The following is a 23,969-nucleotide window of genomic DNA, read 5'->3' on the forward strand; positions in this document are numbered from 1 at the left end:
GCTCCTTTCTTGTGAACCTTTTAGAGTGTTTCTATGGAAAAATAAAACCAAAGGTACATTTAAAGATATTTTCTTAAGGTATTGCTAAAAAATCCATTTTTGTGGACTGCTTTAAGCCAGATTTACTCAGTTGGCCCAAAGGAACAAGGAGGAATAAAAGGGAAAAAAACAAACCACAACAACGATCACATGGCACCAAATTGATAAATATTCTGTTTTTGTATGTCTTTTGCCATGTTCTTAATTTGAGTGGTCAGTTGAGTCCCTTCTAAAGTTTTTTTGGTAGATCACTGTTATTTACTGGGTTCCTCCTTTGTATGTTAAGTGTGTTAGATGCTAATAAAAAATAATAACTCCAGTTTAAAGCAAAAACTCTCAAATTACCACCCTCCCCCACCATGGTGTGCGTGGAAAGTGCCTTGGGAACAGTATGCTCAGGAAGCACCACTGATTGGAGCCCTGAGAAGGTGTGGGTCATCTCTGGCTTGGGGGTGTGGGGAGTGGAGATGGGTAAGCTTTTGACAGACATGGAGATTAGCATGCATTTCAGGTTTATTTTTGTAGTCTCTCCCTTTGCAATGGAAATTGCCATTCCTCCTACTCTGGATGGAAGCTGATGTGGTCTTGCTGGCTGCCCATGTAGTCACTACAAATTTATCAAGGTATCGGGTCCATGGCTTAATTAAAAAAAAAAATCATGACTACTGCTTCCCAGCTAAATGCCTTTTTTCTTTAATAATAATAATAATAATAATCCAGTAATCTAAACCCAATTTATTCAAAGTCAGCTTTCTCTCCACCCCTTTGTGAGACAGAAAAATGAGGTCTCATTGTGATATTAACTTAAGGCACCAATACATTGGGTTGCATGCTAATATTTAAGCAGGGAAAAATTTTTAAGTGGCAGAGTAGATCATTGTGCTGATGGGGCAGCTCTTTTTGGTGTGGAGTAATTTAGGGAGTGGTCATTAACACTGTTCTTTTCCAAATGACTGTTTAGTTTTCTTCTGATTCTAGAAAACCAGGAGAACTTACAGAGTTGTCAAGTGAGTTTTGTGAAGAATTACTGTGGGAGTTTGGAAAATAAGGAGGAGACAGGTTTTTTAGACCAACAGGGATCAACTGAACTTGAGTAGTCTGGGTCTGAGAATACTAAAGTGGAACAAACTGACTGAGACTTACTGTGTTATCCCAGAAGGTGCGTACAATAGTCAAGGGTGCCTTGTGTTACAGACCCAGTGCTAATGAGCAAGAATAGGGCTGGGAAGGATTTGAGCCCCCTAAGGGGCTGTCTTCTAATTGGACTGGGAGGGAGTTGGTATTTGCTCCATTGCTTTCCCGTAAGCACTGTCTAACAAGACTTACATATTTTGAGCTGTTATTTTGCTAGGAGCTATATTTGTCTTGATATTTCCAGAATTAAAATTACATTTAGAAGAATTTACTTCTTTTTCTCATCTGTCATCTGACTTCCTTGATATGTATTGATAAGCCACTTATTTTTTGGAACCAATTAAATGTGCTCTGAAGATAAACATCTTAGGTTAAAAGTGCCAAAATGGCAATGTAAAAGAAGGATCTTTTAATGTAACTTGAAACAAACAGACAAACACACAAAACCTGGCACCATATTAATGTAACTTCTGGTCTTGTTTATGGGTTTTAGGTGAAATCTATGTCCCTGGAAGATTAGGGTGGTTGTAGCCTGCCTTGGACATTTCCCTTGTGGCATGTTACTCCCCACTGGCATTTAATAAGGACTTAATAAATGTTGAATGAGTACATTTTCTCCTTCATATTAGTTTGATCTAGGATTGGGATAAGAGTCCAGGTTCATTCTAGGTAGCTTTGTGCCAGCTGCTTTAAAAGGAGAAAAAGACCATTTTGTCTGTTTTGAAATTCATCTGCATTAATTGAGCTATATCTAATTACTGTCCTAGTCTAGAAATTAAAGAAAAGATATTTTTTAACTCACATTTATTGCATTAATCATTTATATTCTCTGAATCTATACTGGTTTATTTGTCTTAAGAAAGCCTTTTTGAATGACTTTTAAAAAGCCATCTGCTTAATACATCTTATTTCTCTTTTTTTTTTTTTTTTTTAATAACTTTGTTCCTTGTGGAGTCATCTCATTGGAGATTAATGAGATTAATGCTTAATTTCTGTACCAAGACTCTAAGTGGGATATGGCTCCAAAACAAATATCCACAGCCAAAAAATAGAAGTAAACACCACTCTTTTTTTCCAAGAGCCATTGTGTTATGGACCATTTCGTGCCCAGCTGGTCTTTTCTGGTTTACCTATTATTACACTAACTTATTGCCTCAGTAGTGGACAGGTACAGAGGGAGTGCGTGGGTGGCCTTTCTACTCGACATGACAAAATAGGCTATCAAAAACTGTGTTTTAGTAATTCGCAGGGAGACAGGCTCTCTCTTTTCCTATTATACTTGGACAGAAGAGCCTTTTACCTTGTGAAATGAAATTGTAACTACAGTGGAAAAACCTATCACCCATGCCCAGAGTCTGCTTGTGAAGAAATGCTGGAGGGATGGCCAACCATGCTGAATTTTCTCATCAAGATTGAGAGTTTTTCTGCCTTTAGTTTTGATTCTCATTCCTCTTTCTGGTCTTCAAATGACCTCTGTCTCCTGGGTCATATTGTATTACTCAGGAGTTGATGATGACAATTACAGATTTATTACTGCCTTGCTGAAATACTATTTTGTGAAAGTTGGGAATTTATATAAAATCAGTTAGTGGTAGGATTGATGAGATGTTTACCAGGCCTGGTAGGTAGCTGATTTCTTGTTTGACTTCTCAACTGAGGCAGGAAAGTAGGCAAGGAGATACCACTGAAATATGATAAGAAACAAGTTTTCCTGGAAAAGCCATTTATGCTCTTCTATAAAATCACTTTTGTCTAAAATGTTTCTTATTTTTTAAGTTTCTAGGTTTCATGTGACACATTTGTGAACATGGTATAAGACTAATCAAAGAAAAATGTGATATCTGGCCCACAAGACCTTAGAGGCTGAAAAAGGACTTGATCAATCTGAATCTCTGTGGCATAGCTGAAATATGAAATTAGATCTTCCAACCCATTGTGACCCAGAAAGGGGGGACCATGCTCTTGTTAGCTTAAACTTCAGATTTTAGAGGCTTTTGGAAAAATGAAGGCAATAGTGAGGGCTTTGGGCATTCTGTGGGAAGACAATCTGTATTATAGTGCTTTCATAGTTCTTGAGTATTTTAACTTCCTTGGCCTTTGACATACCTGATCTCATTTATTCCTTATAGCTACTCAGTGGAAGAGGCTGGGCAGAGACTATTACCCTAGTTTTACAGATGAGAAATTAAGCTGTAGGGAAATAAAGGAGCTTGCACAAGATTACATGGCTGGTGATAATTTTGGGACCATTCAGGTCACTAAAGATGTGAGGCAAAGATGAATATGACACGACCCCAGTTTTACAGATGAGGAAATTAAGCTGTAAGGAAATAAAGGGGCTTGCACAAGATTACATGGCTGGTGATAATTTTGGGACCATGTGAGGCAAAAATGAATATGACATGACCCTTGTCCTCAAGCTTGCATTGACTCTTCATTTGTTGGTCTTTCAGATATACTCCACTTGTCTTTTTGAGGCTATTGTTTAATAATCATCACATACTAGTTAATAAGTATTTAATCATGCATGGTGTTATTCAAGAGATGTAATGATAACACTACTTATTGCATTATTGCATGCTGATTTAGATCCTTGTTCTATAGACATCTTATTTATGTATTTATTTATTTGCCTTTTTTTTTTTTTTTTTTTTTTGAGAGACTGGGTCTCACTATGTTGCCCAGGCTGGTTTCAAACTCCTGGACTCAGGCAATCCTCCTGCCTTGGCCTCCCAAAGTGCTGGGATTACAGGTGTAAGCCACCATGCCCAACCCAGTTGTCCTGTAGACATCTGACTCCACAGTGGGTGGATGGGTGGATGGATGGATTTAGGTGAATGTTGCTATGCATATTAAATAAGCATTTGAATGGATTATGAACTTTTCAAGAGAATAAATATGGGAGTTTCTTGGAAGAGTGGGGAGGTGTTAACATTCTTTTCCTTGAGTCTTTTACTAATTTATGGTGGAATTAAATGATAGTTCTTTTCTCTGTGGTTACAGCAGGGTGAATAGCTAGAATTAACCTGAATGTAGCCGTGTTTAAACTGAGTGTATATCCCCTTATGCATTAATATGAAGTATAGTTGGCAATAGCATTGTTATTGAAATCAGATGGACCTAACATTCTCCCTTACTATTGCAGTGACCTTTAGATAACTTTTTTTTTTTTTTTTTTGAGACAGGGTCTCGCTTTATCACCCAGGCTGGAGTGCAGTGGCACAATCTCAGCTCATTGCAGCCTCCACCTCCTGGGTTCAAACAATTCTCCTGCCTCAGCCTCCTGAGTAGCTGGGATTACAGGCATGTGCCACCACACCTGTCTGATTTTTGTATTTTTAGTAGAGACAGGTTTCACCATATTGGCCAGGCTGGTCTTGAACTCCTGACCTCAAGTAATCCGCCCACCTCAGCCTCCCAAAGTGCTAGAATTATAGGGATGAGCCACCACAGGCCAGAGATCTTAACCACTACTAGCTTTACCTTTCTTATCTGTTAAATAGTGCTTACACCGAATCTTATAATGCTGCTGAAAGAATTCCAGTAGCATAGCACCAGACATGATGCTGTGACTTTTAAAAATGGCGGCTATTATTATGACAATTTTTAATTTTAGAGAGGGAGAACTACTAATTCCTGCTAGTCAAGGGTAGCTCTAGGGTTTCTAGGGGTTTGCTAACCTGGTTATTTTTGCTGTTTTTTATTATAATTGATTCAAATAATTTGTGTGTTTCGGTTTACTGTGTATCAGGCATATATGTTGACTCTGTCAACAGCTTTCTGATTATTTTTTAGATGAAGATGCTAAGCATGAAGGACTTTTGTCCAAAGACCTTTAAGCTCTTTACTCATATTAAGTTTTGGGTAAATATCACCTTTAAGAGTGAAGGAGTAAGACACAGAAAGCATAGTTACTTATTCGTGATGGTCAGCTGGTCAGTTAGAGATGAGTAAAGCAAACCTTCAAGTAACTTTTCTTTCAGCAAAAGACCTGCATGTAATACCCAGAACATCAGTCATCAGCTAGCAAGTCCTGTCATTCTTGTTCTTATATTCTGCATCTTTTATTTTTTCTTTTGAGTGAAACTGCCCTGATTCTGACCTTTGTTGAATCTTCTGGATTCTGTTGTATGTAGTAGCTTTGGAATAGGTCTTTCTCCTTCAGGCCTGGCTCCCACAACTACCCACACATGCTGTCCAGATGGTGGCTCCTGTGTGCCACCCCCGTCCCTCATGCTCACCGTGCTTTAGTGCGTCCTGCACACAGCTTTTAGCTTTTTCTTTCAAAATACTATTTTCTTCAGCTAGTTACCATTTTCTCTCCCTTTTCCACTTCCTTCCCCTCTCCTCCAATCCTTTCTTCTCTTCAAATGCCTTTGTACATTCCAGTCTCTCTGCTTTTATTCCTTTGGTTTTGCTTTCTAGTCTCCCTGTCCTCATATTTTTAGTTGCCTGTTTTCTGAGCAGTCTTCTTCTAGCAAGTCATAACTAATTCCCCAGCTCCATCTGATTGCTCCTTTTCAGGACGCCTGCAGTTCATATTGTCTGTGTGTATTCTTCATTTGTTACATGTTGGTTATGTCCTGTGGTGTATGGTTTTTAAAATTGTTTTAGATTATCTATCTTTCTCATCTTACAGATGAGGAAACTGAGGCCCAGAATGAAGAATGGATTGGCCTTTATCATGTTCAGTACTTTAGTCATCATGGGCATTCAATAAATGCAGTTTGCTGGAACAAGGTGTCTGTTTCTCTCTCTCTCTCTCTCCCCCATTGTGTGTGTGTGCACCCGTGTGTGTGTGTGTGTGTGTGTGTGTGAGAGAGAGAGAGAGAGAGAGACAGAGAGAGAGAGAGAGAGAGAGAGAGAGAGAGTTTTAAGGTGAGGGAAAGGAAACTTAGTTATAAGTTTAGTTCTGCCACCCAGTTTCCAAATATAACTCTTTCTCTCCTTCATGTTTTCTTTTCTTTATACTTCCCTTTCTTTTCTTTTCTCTCTCTCTCCCTTTCTTTTCTTTTCTTTTTTTTTTTTTCTTTGAGACAGGGTCTCACTCTCTTTCCCAGGCTGGAGTGCAGTGACACGATCATAGCTCACTGCAGCCTCGATCTCCTGAACTCAAGCAAGCCTCCCACCTTAGCCTCCCAAGTTTCTGGGACTACAGGCATGTGCCACCAGGCCTGGCTGATTTTTTTTTTTTCTAAATGTTTAGTAGAGACAAGGTCTCACTATGTTGCCCAGGCTGGTTTCAAACTCCTGAGCTCAAGCAGTCCTCCTGCCTTGGCCTTCCAAAGTGCTGGGTGTTATTACAGGCATGAGCCACTGTGCCTGGCCCTGTACTTCCCTTTCCTTTTCCTATTTTTGCACAATTTTAAATTCTGTATTCTTCCTTTTATAGTCACAGCAGTGTGACATTTGAAGGGACAGAGGTTGGTGGGGACTAGCCCAATTCCATATAAATTTTTCCCTTTGTTTTCAACCAATTATATCATGTCCTGATCTCTGAAGACTCCTTGGTGAACATCAGCCACCTCTTCTCAGAAATTATTACTGCCTTCAAAGGTGAACTGTACAAGGTAGTTAAGATTATACCGAGTTTCAAGAATTTAAATTATGAGATGAGGTTGAGGGTGTTGGCCTATTTCTCACTGGAAAAGTGACTTCCCAGGTGATCTATTTAAAATTTTGAAATCTGTGAAAATTCAGTGAACCTGTGGACTAAGCAGCCAGGAAGGCAGCATAAGGCAAGAGACTGAGTGAGTCAGTTAACATTTAATGAACACCCACTGTGGGTAGAACCTTGTTGAAGAGATGTTAATAAAACCGGAGTCTATTAAAGGTAGATGGTGATAAAGCAATTGATGAGGAAACGGAAGGGAATCAAGGATTAAGAAAAACACCGGTACCGTTTCAGTGTGTGTGTGTTACACCCTTAACATTTTTCACATGTGTCCATAGCTGTGGTCGATTTGCTTCAGGAATTAACAGATATAGACACCCTCCATGAGAGTGAAGAGGGAGCAGAAGTGCTCATCGATGCTCTGGTAAGTTGCACATCCTCTGGGGTTTTGCAGGTTTGTATAAATTGTTGGCATTGCCACCACCATCGTCTCGGAGAGTGGCCACCAGGTGGAACTCCACGGCAAGGCTGGAGTGTGGTGAGGCTGGAGTGAATAAGGAGAGTAAAAAAGTAGAGATGTGGCTGGGGCAGTGCTTTATGCTTTGGGGCTGTGTCAGGTAGAGGCCTCGCCCTTATTAAGTCTCTGCTGTGGGCAGGGCCATTTCTCATTCTTCTCACCACATCCTCTCACATGGGCATTATTGCTATTATTTCCATTTACAGCCATGAAGCTGTGACTTAGGCCAAACAAATGGCCCATGGTCACACAGCCAGGATTTGAACCTGTGGTCTCCTAGACTCTATATTTTCTGCCCCTTTTTTCCCTCCTCTTTTGTTGCTACTGGCCTTTTTACAAAGAGCTTTCACAAATGTTTTTCTCATCTGGACTTTCTAATCCCAAGTGCCAGTGAGAAGAGGTATTATTATTATTACTTATTTTACAGATAGGTCATCAGAGAGGAATTGGAGAATGTTAAAAATAAGAACAAACTTTATAGCTCATTGAGGCCAGAATGGCATTCCCTGCCTGTAGACGACAAGGCAGTTGATTTCTGCCGTCTTTTGAGGAGCCTAGGCAAGGCCTCAGAATGTTCCTTAGCTATTGATCCACACAGCAGCTAACCCAGAGGAGTTGGTCTGTGAGGTGCAGCTGTGACCAGGTGCCAGCTAGGCAAACTGCCTTACATGTGAGGAAACCCAGCTGCAGAAGTGAAGCCTCCGCTGGGTCGCTCAGCCCGTCCTGTGACAGCTGATAAAAGAGACTGCATGTTCTGATCCCCAACACAATTCTGTTTCCACTGCCCCAGATTCCCTAGTTCACTGGTGATCAGAAAGGGCCACAAAGCTGCAAAGGCACCCCAGCTGGCCAGCGGCAGAAGTGCATCTAGTCCAGCCCCTACCCTGATAACCACCTGTGGAGCTCTGTCCACCTGCAGAGCTGTATCCCTCCTCAAGGCTCTGTGGATTGTTCTTCTTCTGTTGTTTCTCTTGTCTTTTCTCTCTGGTAAGAATGTTAGTATTGGTTTTGACTCAGTTAGCAGTTGATCAAAGATCACTCCAGCCACTTGTATTAGAAGCACCTGGGCTGCTTGTTTGGCTGCTTTCTAGTCCTACCCAAGACCCACTGAATCAGAATGGCTGGGCCTGGGGTCCCAGATGATCCCGAAACCCCACTGCTACACTGCCCACCCCCTCCTCACCCTTTCTCATAATGTTCTCGACACTAGAAATTTCCCATGTGCCATGCTTGCTGCTGGCATTTGGTGTGAATGAAGGGGTTGTGAACCCACTGGTTATGAAGAACTGGCTCTTACAGAGAGTGAGGCTAGTGTCCAGCAGGGCCATTTATGACCGAATATAATGAAAATTTCTATGGCCATTTTTCTTTCAGGCTCCTTTAGAGAGCAAACTGCTACTTTTGTAGAATTCAGGGCATTTATTTTTCCTTTGAACCACTGTGCAGAAAGAAAAGGATGATGTTGGGATGTCCTTTTGTTTTGAGGGGCGTCTGAGGAAAGACTGTGGCACTTGCTCCTACTCTGTGTCCCTGCAGTGTCATTTGTGCAGTCTTACCTTCCAGAGGTTAATTACATGGCCCTGAATGAGCCTTCCTGCTTGGTCCCTGGGCTGATTTTAATTACCATCCTTTGCCTGTCTGAATAGGGAAGACGAGAGAGGAACAGCTAGCCTGGCTGTTGCATGTAAAACGTACCCAGAAACAGCAATTCACACAAAAGCCCCCTTTGTTTTTTCCGTGTTGCCAAGCCCACTGACAAAAGCTGCATCTTGGCAGATTTTATTGTTTGTTTGGAAAGAAACAGTTCACCCTCAGTCTGGGGAGCCACTAGGTAACTGCTATACAGGATGTTCTGTTTGTTTAGTTTAGTTTTTATTTTGATTATTATTATATTAGTTTAAGATTTTGACTCTTACAGGTTTATCCTGGTGGGGCTGGTAGGAATCACAAGCATTGAGCATTCCTGGACTCCAGTAGATTATTTGCTTGTCTGCAACCAGTCAGAAGTCATCAGTAAATATCAGAGAACAGAACCAGCGGTGGTCTTCCATTTACTTTTTTTACTCTTGGCTGCATTCAGGAAGAAATTTGATAAGTACTCTCATATTACAAGGGTTGAGTTGTCTTTGTAGTTTTAATTTGGGGCCAATATCTGAGGCCTAGAATTGCACGAGCAGAGGCTAGAGGGCATGTGGCAGAATTTATTGTGGTGTGCAGTTTGCAGTTATTGCTTTGGTCTTTTTCCCAGTTGGAAGTCCTAAGCAATAGGATAGCACATTTGTGGGGAAAGAACGCTGTCCTGGCATTCTCAGGGATCTTCAGGGTTTTAAAATTTGGTTCATATCCACTGCTGTTACTTATGCAAAAGGCAAATATTTGTGCTTTGTAACAAGTTGATCTGGTAGCCTGGAAAATGGACTCTTTTCTGAAGAGTGGTAAGCGAGAGGGTATATTGCTTTGATGGCAATTATCTGGCTTACCTCTCCAAAGATGACTTTGGACTTCTTGAGAATGATGATTAAATTACAGTCATTTTTCTACTTGCCAGTCCCCAAACTTGCCATGTGCTAGGTAGTCCCATGCCTTCGCTCATGCTTTGCCTTCCACTTGCCTAGCCTTGCTTCTCTGGGGCTACCTGGAATACTACCTCTCATCCCTTTATCTCTTCCCTTTTGAGTTTTTTCCAGACTCATCACCTCAGCAGGATGTGTTGTTCTAGCACTTTGTACATTCTGGCACTTGTCACATTGGATTATAGATGTCTGTTTGTAAGTTTGTCCTTCCTGAGGTGTGATTCCCGTCAGGGGAGTGGTCAGAGCAGTGACTTTGTCATTTACCAATTCTGTGTCCTTGGGAAAGTTACTAACCTCTCCATACTGTTTCTTTCTCTGTAAAATGGAGATAACAGTAGTGCCTATCATACAGTACCAAAGTGATGAACAAGTGAGATATTTAATAAGTCTTTAGAACAGTCTGGCACAGAGTAAACACCTGATAAATGTTGGCCATTATCATTATAAAGGTACTATGCCTGGCAGATATTAAGCACTTAGCAAATGTCAGGTTAAAATTGTATGTATCATCTACCACACAGTAAGATGTCTGTGAATATTGAGTTCACAAACATTTTTTTCAGTTTAAAAAATATTTCAAAAACATTTTGAACAAACACTCAATAAAACCACATTTGGATGGGGTGGGCCTAAATAAGAAATGAGAGGATAGAGCTTTAGTTTAAAAAAAAAAAAAAAGGAAGAAGTAAGTAATGATAATACAAGGCAGAACATTGAAAACAGCTATGAGAGGGGCAGGCTTCTGTGGACATGAAGAGAGAGCGCTCGTTTATGATGGAATAATCAGGAAGGGCTGCAGAGATGCAGGCATCGGCGATGGCCTCTGAAAGGGGGCTTTAATATGAGAGCATATGGAGGTGTCCCAGCCAACAGAGATGGAAGTGTGGCTGGGTGGTGTAGCTGGCCAGTGTCTAGGAGCCAGCATTTGCTTTATAGAAATACTTTATAGAGTTCCACAAAAAGTGGCTTTGATGTGGACTGCCAGGGGACTACCCTCCATACCCATTCCTGCACTAAATTAAGTCTACTGAAATGTTAAACTTTGAAGCCCTATCTCGGTTTGCCTTGGACTTGGTTGGCAATGGATTTGTGCTGCCCAGGTGAGGCTGAGGTTGGCCGGGTTTATGTTGCTGTAAGGGTACTTACTACGAAAATTCCTGGATTCTATTCCTTCCCATTTCCATTCATGTTCTCACCTTCATCTGTATTTGTTCCAAAGCAAAATTCATTTGTTCATTTGTTCACTAAATGTTTATTGAATGCTTGATGTGTTCCTGATTGTAGGAACCAGCTATATAGCTGTGAGCAAGCCTGACAAAGCCTCTGCTTTTGTGGAGCTCACAAGGTATGAGTGTAGGGAGAGACAGTAGATACATAAACAAGAAAACTATCAGAGAGTGGTTCTCTGTTTAAGAGAATTAAAATAGAGTGATGTGATGTAGAGTAGCTGGGAAGTCAGGTTGGATTAAATAGTCAGGCAAGGCCTGAGTTCTGGAAGAAACCAGCCATTCAGAATGATCAAGAGCAGGATGGGAAAAGGGCAGAAGACCTAAGGCAAGACTGAGGTTGACATATTCAAGGAACAGAGAAGGGGCCAGTCTTGTTAATGTGCAGCTGGGGCGAGGGGAGAAAGCAGAGTCAGGGCCAGACCACGCTGGGCTCTGTGGGCCTTGGTGAAGAGGTTGGGTGGCATTGCCAGGGTGAAGGGAAGTAATTAGAAGATAAGCAGGGGAGTGGTGTCATAGCCTGACCAGCATTTTAAACAGAGCATCTAGCTGCTGTGTGGATAACGGACTGGAGGGGCAAGAATGGAAGCTAAAAGGTTACAGCTAGGATACAACAGGCCTGAGTTTTGCATTATGACCATGTTACCATATTATTCTCAAAACTTGTTTGATCAAGATTCAGTGGGTGTGGGGTTTTATTGTCATTACTGTTTTTTAAATATGAAATTCCTGAAACTCCTAGTAGGCAGAAAAATCCTAATCTCACTCTTGAGAAAGCTTATTGGCAGATCGTACCAGATAGAAAAAGAAGCCTCCTTCAAACCCTCTCATCTGTCTCTTTTTTATTTCCTCCTCTTCTCTTATATCCATCCTCTTTGGTCAAGTGGAAGATGATGTGTGATCATGCCCTTGAACTTTAACTCCCGGAATATTGTTTGGGATGCCTGCTAACAATCAGAAATAACAAATGACTTAGCAGAAAACATCACACCCAAGACAGTACTGATTTCCAAGGCAAGGGTTGCCCCGGCTGATGCTTTAATCCCTAAGCAGGATTTGTTTTTAGTTTCAGACTTTGTCACAGGTCCAGAAAATTGAAGGTAGACCCAAGGGGTTAGAGGGAATAGAATAGAATGCTAATATGTACTTTTACTGAGCGATATCCAGAGCTATGCATAATATAAATATTTTTCGAAGGGTTTTCTGAGCTAAATGTATTTTGACTGCTTTTGGCCTTCCTGCAATCAGATAAAATTGCATTTAACCCAACTAAACATAAAGTTTCACAGTTTGCAAGCTTAAAAAGGCTGCCTGTTAGAAGTTGGATTTCCGTAGCAAGAAAAAAGATTTTCCTCCAGACAGAGGCCCATTATCCATAACCATTCAGCTCTAGGACTTAAATGCATTGCTCACTGACAGTGTCCCCACTAGCTTCTAGACAGCAGAGATGGGAAACATAACTAAGAATCAAAGAAAGGAGGGAAAATAATGCAGGTAAAGCGGCAATAAGCAATTGAAATTGGTGTAGCAGTTTGTAGAACTGGCAAGCAGTGTGATACCCGTGGAGTGGTGGTGTCTGCTGCTTTACGATTCAGGGAGATTATAAGTCAATCAGGGTGATTTAGGGAAAAACATACTGTGACATGGTTCATATTTTCCCCCCAGATGTTTTTCTGTTTTCTCTCACGTACTCAAAATGTCCAGTTAATTAAGGAAAACACTGTAGTGGATTTCTTTAGTGAAGCTTTTGCTGGCTGTGAGATTTGAGAGCAAGATTGTATAGCTCTTGGCACAAGATGGGAAAACAGCACTTTCCTGTATTTACAGGCTCCCAAATCTGGCATCAGTGTTTCTTCAGATAGCATCCCCTCCTTTTTCCTCATACCGGGGCATAAAGGAGAGCCTAGAAAAATCTAATACATTTGTGATTCAGGTATCACAAATTAGTCAATAATTTCACCTTTCCCTTGTCCGTGTACTTCCCTTAAGCCTCACCCAGAGTAAAGAGTCCATGTTTCAAGATCTATGCCACCTACCATTGCCTGCCTCCTCAAGCTTGGTTTGAATTGTGTCTATAGAATACCTTACATGCAAGGACTCTGGAAGTATTGGTTGGATGAGATCGTTTCCTTCTTTTTTCTCCCTCCATTCTCTCCCGTCATTGAATTAATGGGGGATTATGGGAAAAAGTAGAGTTGGAGTTGGGCACTTCTGCCACCAGCTTTGTGACTTCAGTCAGGCTAATTAACCTCTCAGAGCCTTTACTTTCTCACCTGTGAAAGATGTGAGAATTACATGAGGATAAATGGAGCAATTACAGTGCACAAACTATGTGTTCCATCAGTTTATTTAAATCTAGCAAGATTTACTGAGTATCTGCTGTATATGGCATTGTAGTAGACTTGGGGTATACAAAGATGAATGAAGCAAGGTGCCTGCCTTTCAGGAACTTGGCTTTTTCTTAGCCAGTGGAAGAGAGGAACTGTGAATAATCAGGCATCAACAGGGTAAAGGGCTAGATTCAAACCTTCTGCTTGATTCTTTGAGCAGCTGCCATGAACTAGACCTAGGGTAAGGCCTGTTACATATTTTCATTTACTCTTTAGCACTTATCCCCATTTCATAAGTGAGGAAACCGAAACACTGAGAGGGAGGATAACGCGAATATGCAGCAGACCGTGTCTTCAGATGTGGCTTTACTTATTGGCTCTGCCTAAGAATCCATTACCAGATGGATCATCCCTTCTTGATGATAGAAAACTAGGTGTTTCCTTAGTTATCTTCCTTGGTGTGCCTCAGGGCTACCTAAGGGCAGTCTCCTTAGAACACAGATTGTGCACAGGAGGTAGCATGAAGTAGTAAAAGCATTGTTTCACCTAAGGAGAAGGAAGCCTGGTTTTTGCCTTTGCCTCCACTGCTCCATAGCTGTGTAGTCTTGGCTGAGTCACTAATGTCTTGAACATCAGCTGTATGATGTGGCTACTGAAAGTTTCCTGTTTCAACATGTGTGACTCCCTTAAGAGAAATACAGTAGCTTTCTGTGCATTCAATGTCATACAAATAGAAGATATTTTATTGTGTTGATTATTCCTTTTAAGAGGGAACTATAAATTCTTCATAGGTAGTAGTTTCATAAAAGCTTAGCAAGGAAACAGGAATGTTTTGAGGTCAACATAGAATGTGGCTGGTGCACATTCTAGTGAAACATCTTTTGGTGCATTGGCCTAAAGACGTGTTTTGGCTTGAATGAACCGTTGACCTGACTTAAGATGGCATTCTCGTAAGGTAGTACCACAGAGAAGGAGAACGAGCACAGGGCTTGGTTTCAGATGGTCTGTGTTCAAGTGCTAACACTGTCACTCACCAACCTTTTAACCTTGAATTTTACTTTGTCTGCTTGAGCTCCAGTTGACTCATCTGAAGTTAGAGATAATGATGCCTGCCTTTTACTTACCTCAGGGTCACTTTAAGACTTAAAAGAGATAATGGGATGGGAGAGCACCTTGTAAACCATAGATTGCTGCTTATTTACTTACTTTGTTCATTCAAATAGTGGAGAAGTAAGTATGGGAACGGGAACATTTTGGGGACCATTTTGTGACATCCCTCTCTCCTTTTGCTTCGCTATTCTTGCAGGTGGATGGGCAGGTGGTAGCACTGCTGGTACAGAATCTGGAGCGCCTGGATGAGTCTGTGAAAGAGGAGGCAGATGGCGTCCACAACACTCTGGGTGAGAGGAAGGGTGCTTGCCATTGCCTGAGTTGCTTTGTGTTTGTTTTGGGACTCTGTGCTCATTTCCCTTCCTTCTTCATAATAGAGTCAATAGCAGGCCTGTTTTCCTTCTTTCTGCTCCCAAACTGCCTTCTCAGAAATGAAGACCTTTGTGTAAATTTCATATAACTGCAGCTTTGGTTTGGCTTGTAGGTAATGAAAGCAGAAATCCACTAAGTAGGTAACCTTCCTAAACAAAAAACCAGTGGCTCTGGTTAGCAGGCCTTTGCCTCCAAAAGTTAGGATGAAACCTATGCTGGTTAATTTTGTTTCCTTTGGAATGTGTATATTTAAACATTTTAAATCCTTTTAAGTCGTTTTTTCTTATCAGTTTTCTTTAATGGAACTGCAAACTTTTGGACCATTCTGTACCTTTATAGGACATTTTATTTGAAAAAGAGTTTTTCTTTCTCAGGTGTAGACTACCACGTAAACTGTGATTTGAAATATTGCTACTACTTGGCTGTCCCTACATCAGATTTTCATTTAAGTGGATTCCTCTGTAGTATTTCTCCTCTTCCTTCTCCTCCTTGAATCTCCCCAGTCTTTCCTTTTGTAAAGTTGTTGAACCAATATCCTATTTAAAATTGTGTTTTGGGGGTAGCTCTCTTTATTACTGGTCACTGTCTTATAAAACCAGAGATGACATATCTGTAAACAGAGCTTGAGAAATGAATAAGGCCCAGTGGAAGCAGAAAATTTGATGAGATTAGATTTTTTTTTTTTTTTAGCTTCTTTGTGTACCACAGATTTCTATTGTAGTTCTGGACTCTGTTCCATGAGGATTATCATAAAGAAGGGGAAACATGGGCACCTGGGGGGAAGAGGAGGAACACAACACTCTGTAATTTGGGTTGGCTGTAGTCTAGAGCCAGAATTTGGCATTGCCATTTGTTAGCAGAGTGCTGGATTTTGCGGTATCAAAAGTCTGTTAACTGACTGCTAACTGTCTGTTAATAAAAAGTACCAGCCTGCCAGTCTACAGAGATCTATTTGCAGCTCGGTCAGCTACTAACAGCTCAGGAGAGTCTTCCCTCTCTCTCACTTATTGAGTGCCTGATGTTTGTCAGGCACTGTGCTAGGTACTAGGGTAGATTATGGTGAAGTAGGCATGGTTCTGCTCCTGACAGGGCAGACAGATAGGTGAGTCTTGAAAAGAAAGGAAAGACAATGCTGGGTGACAGACGGTATCATAGGAGTCAGTGAAAAGCACTGTGGGAATGAAGAGGAAGAGCCTCCAAATTGCTAGATAGGAGCAGCTAGCTCCTGTGCATGACTGTGGCTGAATATGAAGACAGGTGCATTTTGACAGGTGGAGGAGTGGGAGAAGGGCCTTCATGAGGGGAGTATCATTTGCAAAGTCATGAATGGGGCTGGGATTTGAGGAAAGACTAGAAATGGCCTGTGACAGTCAGAGGTGGGAGATGGAACTGGAGGAATAAGTTTGTCCAGATAATGGAAGACCTTGTAAACCATGGCAGGAAGCTTGGATTTTGTTCGAGTGAACAATAGGAAGCCATCTAAAATATAAGCAGAAGAATAGGATAAAGTCATGGAAGATTAAAACGAATGAGTTGATTTTTGTAGGAAATGGCAGAAAGTAATTCAGGGTGTCGTAGTGCTCTTCATCTCTCAGGGTTGCCTTGCTCCTCTGCTCCCACAGCTTCGTGCTTCCCCTGCCTGGTCATCCTTTAACTTGCCACTGGGGAGGCTGATGTGGGCAAAGGAGTGAGAAAGAAGACAGGAGGTGTGGTGATTTCTTCAGCCCTTTCTCCTTCAAAATTCACACCCAATGTGTTCTGGGTATTGTGTTTAGGGAACACAGAAGTGTATCTGTTTCATGCTAGTAACATATTCCAGGATATGGATTGGAAGGGGGGCTGAAAGAAATGAAACCATTTGATATTAAGGACTCTAGGTGATTAAAAAAAAGAGATCTCCTTTTTCGTATCATAGTCATGCAATAACTTTTTTTTCCTCCTAATTTTTAATTTTTCTATTAAGCAACACTTTGGCTGTTGTAGGAGATAGCAGGACCAATTATATTTGCTTCCTAGTACCTGGGAGTTACCTCTGCCAGCATGGCCTTTCCCCTCTGTGCATGTTATTTTGTTCAATTAAAAAGACCATGCTTGCCTGCTTTGCAATATTCTTGCTTCCACCTGATGCAGGGAAATAGAACTGCAAATGGATGAATCAGGAGAGGAAGCGACTCTTGAGTTCACCAGACCCTGATTTTTCCCTAAGGCTTTTGCCTAGCTCCCTATCTCTTTGGTTATGGGTTTCTGGGACTCATTAGGGACTGGGTGGGACTTCTTAGGCAGATACCCACCCTTTTGTGTGTTCTGCTCTAGTGTTGTTCCCTATTAGCATGGAAAATCTATCACTTAGCTCTTTTGTGAGTTCCATCATTTTCAGTTATGAGTTTTACCTGTACCATAACTGGAAGAAGAAAACCACAGCAACTCCCTGGTTAATCTGAAAATGACAACCCAGCATCTGGCTGGGAGTAATGCAGGGAAGTGGGGAGAGGAATAACATGCCTGTCATGGGAAGCAAGCTTGTTGCAGATGGAAACAAAGTTGTCCTCCCAAATGACTGGTGTCTGTCTCCCTTCAGCTATTGTGGAAAACATGGCTGAGTTCCGGCCTGAGATGTGTACAGAGGGTGCCCAGCAGGGTCTTCTACAGTGGCTGTTGAAGAGGCTGAAGGTGAGTTTGGCTGTGGGGAACTGCAGCTCACACCTGTCTTTGCTCTGGGCTTGATTGATGCTTGGTTATTGGCATAGACTGTTATGCTGGGCCATATGATCTAGTTTGGGAAGCTTCTGGTACCTCTTGCTTCTTTCTTCTCCGTTTTTGTTCGTTTTAAAACAAGAGGCTTTAAAAATAGTCTTTAGTACCTCTGAAAATACAAACGTTATAAATACAAATTCATGTGATACAAAAGGTATAAAACTGAAAAGATCCCCTCTGCTGATCCCTTGTAGTTCCACTTCCCAGAAGCAGTCACTGTTAACAATATTATATCTATTCTCTCAGAAATTTTCTGTGTATATGAGAGAGTGTGTGTTTCACAAACAGAATTATGTAATATTTTCTTATGCAAGTTGATTTTCTCACTGAACTAATTATTGCCTAGTTAGTATTCCACTATGCTGATGTACCATAATTAATCTCATCATTCCCACTGGTAAGTCTGTAGTGTTATAAACAGTGCGGCTGTGAATACAGTAGTCCCCTCTTATCTGTGGTTTTGCTTTCTGCGTTTTAGTTACTCACAGTTAACCATGGTCTGAAAACAGGTAAATATAGTACTGAAAGGTATTTTGAGAGAGAGACCACATTCACAAAACTTTTATTACAGTATGTTGTTATAATAGTTCTATTTTATTATTGTTGTTAATTTCTTACTGTGCCTAATTTATAAACTTTTTTTTGTTTTTTCTTTTGAAACTGAGTCTCACTCACTCTGTTGCCCAGGATGGAGTACAGTGGCATGATCTTGGCTCACTGCAACCTCCGCCTCCCGGGTTAAGGTGATTCTCCTGCCTCAGCTTCCCTAGTAGCTGGGATTACAGGTGTGCGCCACCACGCCTGGCTAATCTTTGTATTTTTAGTAGAGACGGGGTTTCACCATGTTGGCCAGGCTAGTCTCGAACTCCTGATCTCAAGTGATCCACCCGCCTCGGTCTCCCAGAGTGCTGGGATTACAGGCGTGAAACACCGTGCCTGGCCTATAAATTAAACTTTATTATAGGTACATATATAGGAAAAAAACATAGTAAATGCAGAATTTATCTGTAGTTTCAGGCATCCACTGGGGGCCTTGGATCCTATCCCCCACAGATAAGGGAGGGACTGCTGTATACAGACTTTTTAAAATATACATTTGTCTCAGTTTATCTGTACGATAAATTCATAGAAGTAGAATTGATAGGCCAAAAGCTATGCACCTTAACATTTTTTGTAGTATTGCAAAATTATTCCCACTGATTTATCATATCCCACTGATAAATCAGCTGCCCCACTGATTTAGAGTTATCTGTTTCCCTCTGCTTCTAGTTAATCTGATAGTGAAAACTGGTATTATTTTAATTTGTAATTTTAACATCAAGTGAAGTGTGTTGGCTTCTTGTTGATTAGCCATTTGTATTCATGTCTTTTAGCTTCATATTTATATTCTTTGTCCATATTTATATTGAATTGTTCGTTCTCTTAGCATAGTCCTTGTGATTGTCTTTTTAACAGTTAGTATTGTCTAATAGAGTAAATGAGAAAAAGAAGAGGCAAGAGCTCCTCTCAGAACAGTTTGAACCAAAGGTGTGATGGGAGGCAGTTTGGAACTGCTTATATGCTATTGAAATGGCCCTCAGGCAGGCAAGGATCCTAACTTTTTGTGAGAAGGAGGCACTTGTTTGTAACTAAAGTAATGCTCTAAGTGATGGCCTTGCTCTGCTTCAGAATGTCACAAGCATCCAGAAAGTCTGGGGTGTATCAGGTCAGATTTGTCCTCCACTGTCTTGGCAGGGCTAAAGGAGAAGCTTCTGCCTAAGATATCATGTGCTGCATGGTTTTCTCCGTTTCTGACACTCTGGTCTTCTCCAATCCTACTTATTCAGCCGTTTGTTCCCATTAAATCTGTAACCTTGATTTACGTAACATATTGGCCCAAGGATGCTCAGCTAGCCCAGCTGCTACCATCAGTATGAGCACATTTGCCTAGCAGAGGTCAGTAAACTCTAACTCCCTCCAAACCCCATCCCTCTTGCCTTTCAGTCTTGCATCCAGCAAGTAGTTAATTCAGGCATTGTCATTTGCAACTTCCTTTTGACCTCCTCTCTTGAGTCTAAATATCCTTTGGTTTTAGAACTAGACTTGTTTCTCATTTAATTTCCTTTACATCTCCCTAAACTCAGTTTCTTCTTTCCTCAGTATTCAACACATTTTTATTCTCCAAAGCCTTGAGACATTTTGGGAACAACGAGTGGAGGAGAGGAAAGTAGAGCACCGAGTTTTAAGGGGATGGCATAGATGTCAGGGACCTGAGTTGTTGGGGGAGTAGCCACACGTTAGGGACGCAACCTTGAAATATACAAAATAATTCAATAGTTTTTTTGTCTCTGTTATGTCGGGACAGATTTTTCCAAGTTACTTGAGACTTAATACTGATTCAGGGATCTTCATTAAACTAGAACGTCTTCTGCCAGAGTCTTTTGTTTTTTTTTAATTGGTAACATAGGAAGGGAAATTGACTTTTGAGTGGCTTGGATGCCGTTACCCTTATGATCATAATGAAGGGGCCCATTTGATAGTTTAGCAAGCTATTGACTCTTGCCACATAGGCACTGCATTGATGTAATCCTCGGGGCACAAATAGCCATGTTGCTGTCTCTGAAACAGTTTTCAGGCTTTTAGGGATATTTAAACATCAAAATGCTATTTGGGTTTTTTACTGGTAAGCAAGTGCTTTTAGAAGAAAACTGTGCTGCCCAGGCTTAATTAATTCTTTCATTAATTAGTTAATGAAATAAAGTCCTGCTTAAGGGTGAGGCCAGCAAGAGGGCATGTCCTTCGCAGCAATGCCTTGCTCTTATTTCTCATAATCTGGGGAATGTTATAATCTTCATTCTCTTCAACATCGTGGTGACTCTTAGTGAGTACTGGACCCAGATCCTGACTTTCCCTTATTAGCTGTGTAATTGTGGGTAACGGCCTCTTAACTTTTCTGGCCTGTTTTCTCCTTTGAAAAATGGGGATCATACTCCCTGCCCTTCCAATCTCACAGGGTTATTGCGAAATCAAATATGATAATGCTTTTACATTGTAAAGATGTTATAGCAGTGGGTTTCAGCTGGGGATTTGTATTAAGATCACCAATGGAACTGAACAAATACAGATTCCCACACTGTACCCTAGACCTACTGTCTCGGTCTCTGTCTTTGGTATATTTTAGAAAGTTTTCAAACACATGTGATTCTAATGTACAACTCTCACTAAGATCCACTTGTCTCTGGAAATGTGGACCTTCTTGTTAACCATTTTACTCTGGAGACTAATTTAAAACTCCATTTTCACTATGCTATTACCCATTCAGAAACTTACCTGGAGTGATGCTGTGCCTTCTACATCAGATCCCACCTTCTCTGCCTCTTACCCGGGCCCAGTTTGACCTTTTCATTTTCCAGTTTTGAAACATTGGCCTTTGTTACCTTTTAGATACCTTTTTTTTTTTAAACCTATCTCCTGCTCTGCAAAGGTCAAAATTATCTTGACCTCTGTGTCTGGCTTTGTTCATACTCCCAACTCTACCAGGAATGACTGGCTCCTCTCTTCCATTCGTATTTCTAAATTTTACACACCCTTCGTGAAACAGCTTAAATCCCTAATCTTCTGTGTAGCCTCCATCACTTTTAGAACTGAAAGGAAATCTGTAAGTTCTGTTGTAGATAAAAAATTTAAAATTGAGACCTATCGATATTAAGTGCCTTGCCCAAACCCCTGTAGCTAGTTAGAGATAGAGCTAGGATTAAGACCCAAGCCTCCAGAATTTTCTTCATGCCCCCTTTCCATAGTACTTTGCCCCCGGCCTATACTGCCCACTTTCTTTTATAAAAAATCAACACCTTCATCTTTTTCCAATGGGTTCTCTTGCGAGAGTTGGCCTATCTGGGTTCTAGCATCTACCCGTAACTGTGTGACGCTCGCCCTCATGGAGCATCTTCTCTCCATCTGTAAAGTGGAGATGACTCCATCACCTGGCCAACTTGAATATTCTTATGTGTGCTGATTTTCTTTCTCCAAATATCTCTAAATTTTATAATTACAAGGACCATGTCTCTGTCATATCTGTACCTCCTCCTAGCTGTTCTCAAACTGTGGTTCCCAGCCAGGAGCATCAGCATCACCTAGTGCCTTGTTAGGCAAATTCTTGGGTCCACCCAGACCCACTGAGTCTGCAAAGTTGGAGTGGAGCCTGGTAGTCTGTGTTTGTTGCTGTTGTTGTTGTTTTTGTTGTTTTTGAGACGGAGTCTCACTCTGTCACCCAGGCTGGAGTGCAGTGGCGATCTTGGCTCACTGCAAGCTCCGTCTCCTGGGTTCACGCCATTCTCCTGCCTCAACCTCCTGAGTAGCTGGGACTACAGGCGCCCGCTACCACATCGGGCTAATTTTTTGTATTTTTAGTAGAGATGGGGTTTCACTGTATTAGCCAGGATGGTATCGATCTCCTGACCTTGTGATCCGCCCGCCTTGGCCTCCCAAAGTGCTGGAATTACAAGTGTAAGCCACTGCGCCTGGCCCAGTCTTAGTTTTAGTAAGCCCTCAAGATGATTCTGATGTAAGCTGAAGTCTGAGAACCAAGGTTCTAGAGTAATTGTGTCTAGATTGCTTGATAAAACCTTACGATTTGACTGATCATCTCATATTTATTCAGTAATCCTTGAGTGATTCTTAAGTGAGTGGCACACTGGTGACAGCATTCTAGTGTTGGATTTCTCCTTTTTGTACTGGTAGCCTAGCAGTATATAGAGATATTCATGGATCTCTTCATCCAACAAATCAACCCCCACTAATTTATTCTTATGAGGATAAAAACCACTGCAGATGATTGCATTAAATGGATTAACAGGTAAGTAGATAACAGTAGTGTGAGAGATGCTGCATCACAATTAATGTTTTTAATGGGGAATACAAGCTTATTAAGATATTACGTACTATTGAAAATAACAGCAAAACCAAGTATAAGATTCCCTCTTGTTACCCAGTTAAATCAATGCTTCAGAAACAGTTGCAGCGTTCAGTTAAGTTATATTACATGTACAACTGGTTGATGCTAAAGTTCTTAGCCTCTATGACCAGAGGTTGGGATTTTGTAGGGCACAATCTGCTTTGACAATTGTACAGAGCTGTAGATATGTCTGAACCTGCCCCATGTGTTCCAGGTAGCAGAGGTGAGCTACAGATATAACCTGCAGCTTCTGGCTGTGAGTGGTAGCATAATTGTTTTGTACTTTCCAGAAAAGCAGCAGCTCCCAAAAAGGTGAAGTGTAATTTTATTCAAGGCTAGTACATGCTGAGTACAAACCTATGCATGACTCTATAATTACTCTGACAGCTGAAAGATTTAAGAGAGCCAGGCTCCTGGATAGAAGAGAGCCCTACAAGTTCCAAGTCCCGCTGATTAACTTTGCAAAATCCAAGAGACTATACCTGCTAAGTAAAATCTCCTTTCTCCTGATTTTGAATAAATGTCTTTGAAATTTGGCAGTTTGGTATTGTGCAATCTCTGGCTGAGATTTAAACAGAAATAAAATATGCTTTGTAAGTTTTGTCTTTGGCTAGACATGAAAGATTACTTTCCTTTCTTCCCACCTGGCCTAATTTCTTCTATTTCTTTTCTACCAGATTAAAACATTTGGTTGTCATCATCATCATCATCATCATCATCATCATCACCACTAAGTTTTCATCATCTGATATGAGTTTCATGTATTGACTGCTCACTACATGCTAAAGTGTTTTTCTAGAACCTTCTTTCTTTCTTTCCTGTCTTTTTCTTCTTTTTCTTTCTTTCTCTCTTTTTTTTTTTTTTTTTTTGAGGCAGGGTCTCATGCTGTTGGCCAGGCCGGAGTGTTGGTGCCATCACTACTCACTGCAGCCTTAACCTCCCAGGCTCAAGTGATTTTCCAACCTCAGCCTCCCAAGTAGCTGGGACTTCAGGTGCACACCACCACACCCGGCTAATGTTTGTAGTTTTTTGTAGAGATGAGGTCTCACTATGTTGCCCAGGCTGGTCTTGAACTCCTGGGGTCAAGTAATCCTCCCGCCTCAGCTTCCCAAAGTGCTGGGAGTACAGGTGTGAGCCACTGCGCCTGGCCACATACATTATTTCTAATCCTCACAAACAGCCCTGCCAAGAGGGTGCAGCTATCCCCAATTTACAGATAAAGAAATCCCAGAGAGAGAGGAAATGGTGTTGCCCAAACCACATGGGAACCACGTGGGAGAGCCTGTGAGCATTGGGCCTTGGCATCTTTGAAGCCACCTCCTCTTGCCAAGCTGCTTCTCAGCTGGCACTGCTTTTAGGTTCTGAAG

The 23,969-nt window shown here is 41.3% G+C and overlaps 1 protein-coding gene across 2 annotated transcripts in view; it reads left to right on the forward strand.

Moving 5' to 3' along the window:
* CTNNBL1 (catenin beta like 1) overlaps positions 1–23,969 on the forward strand; it is a 177,191-nt gene that overhangs the window by 55,291 nt on the left and 97,931 nt on the right. For both annotated transcript variants that reach the window (NM_001246652.1, XM_016937137.4), the window contains 3 exon segments: positions 7,114–7,211; positions 14,740–14,833; positions 17,494–17,585. In NM_001246652.1, coding sequence (NP_001233581.1) covers positions 7,114–7,211; positions 14,740–14,833; positions 17,494–17,585 — 284 coding nt within the window.

The sequence above is a fragment of the Pan troglodytes genome, chromosome 21, assembly GCF_028858775.2.
Source record: "Pan troglodytes isolate AG18354 chromosome 21, NHGRI_mPanTro3-v2.0_pri, whole genome shotgun sequence".
Lineage (NCBI taxonomy): Eukaryota > Metazoa > Chordata > Mammalia > Primates > Hominidae > Pan > Pan troglodytes.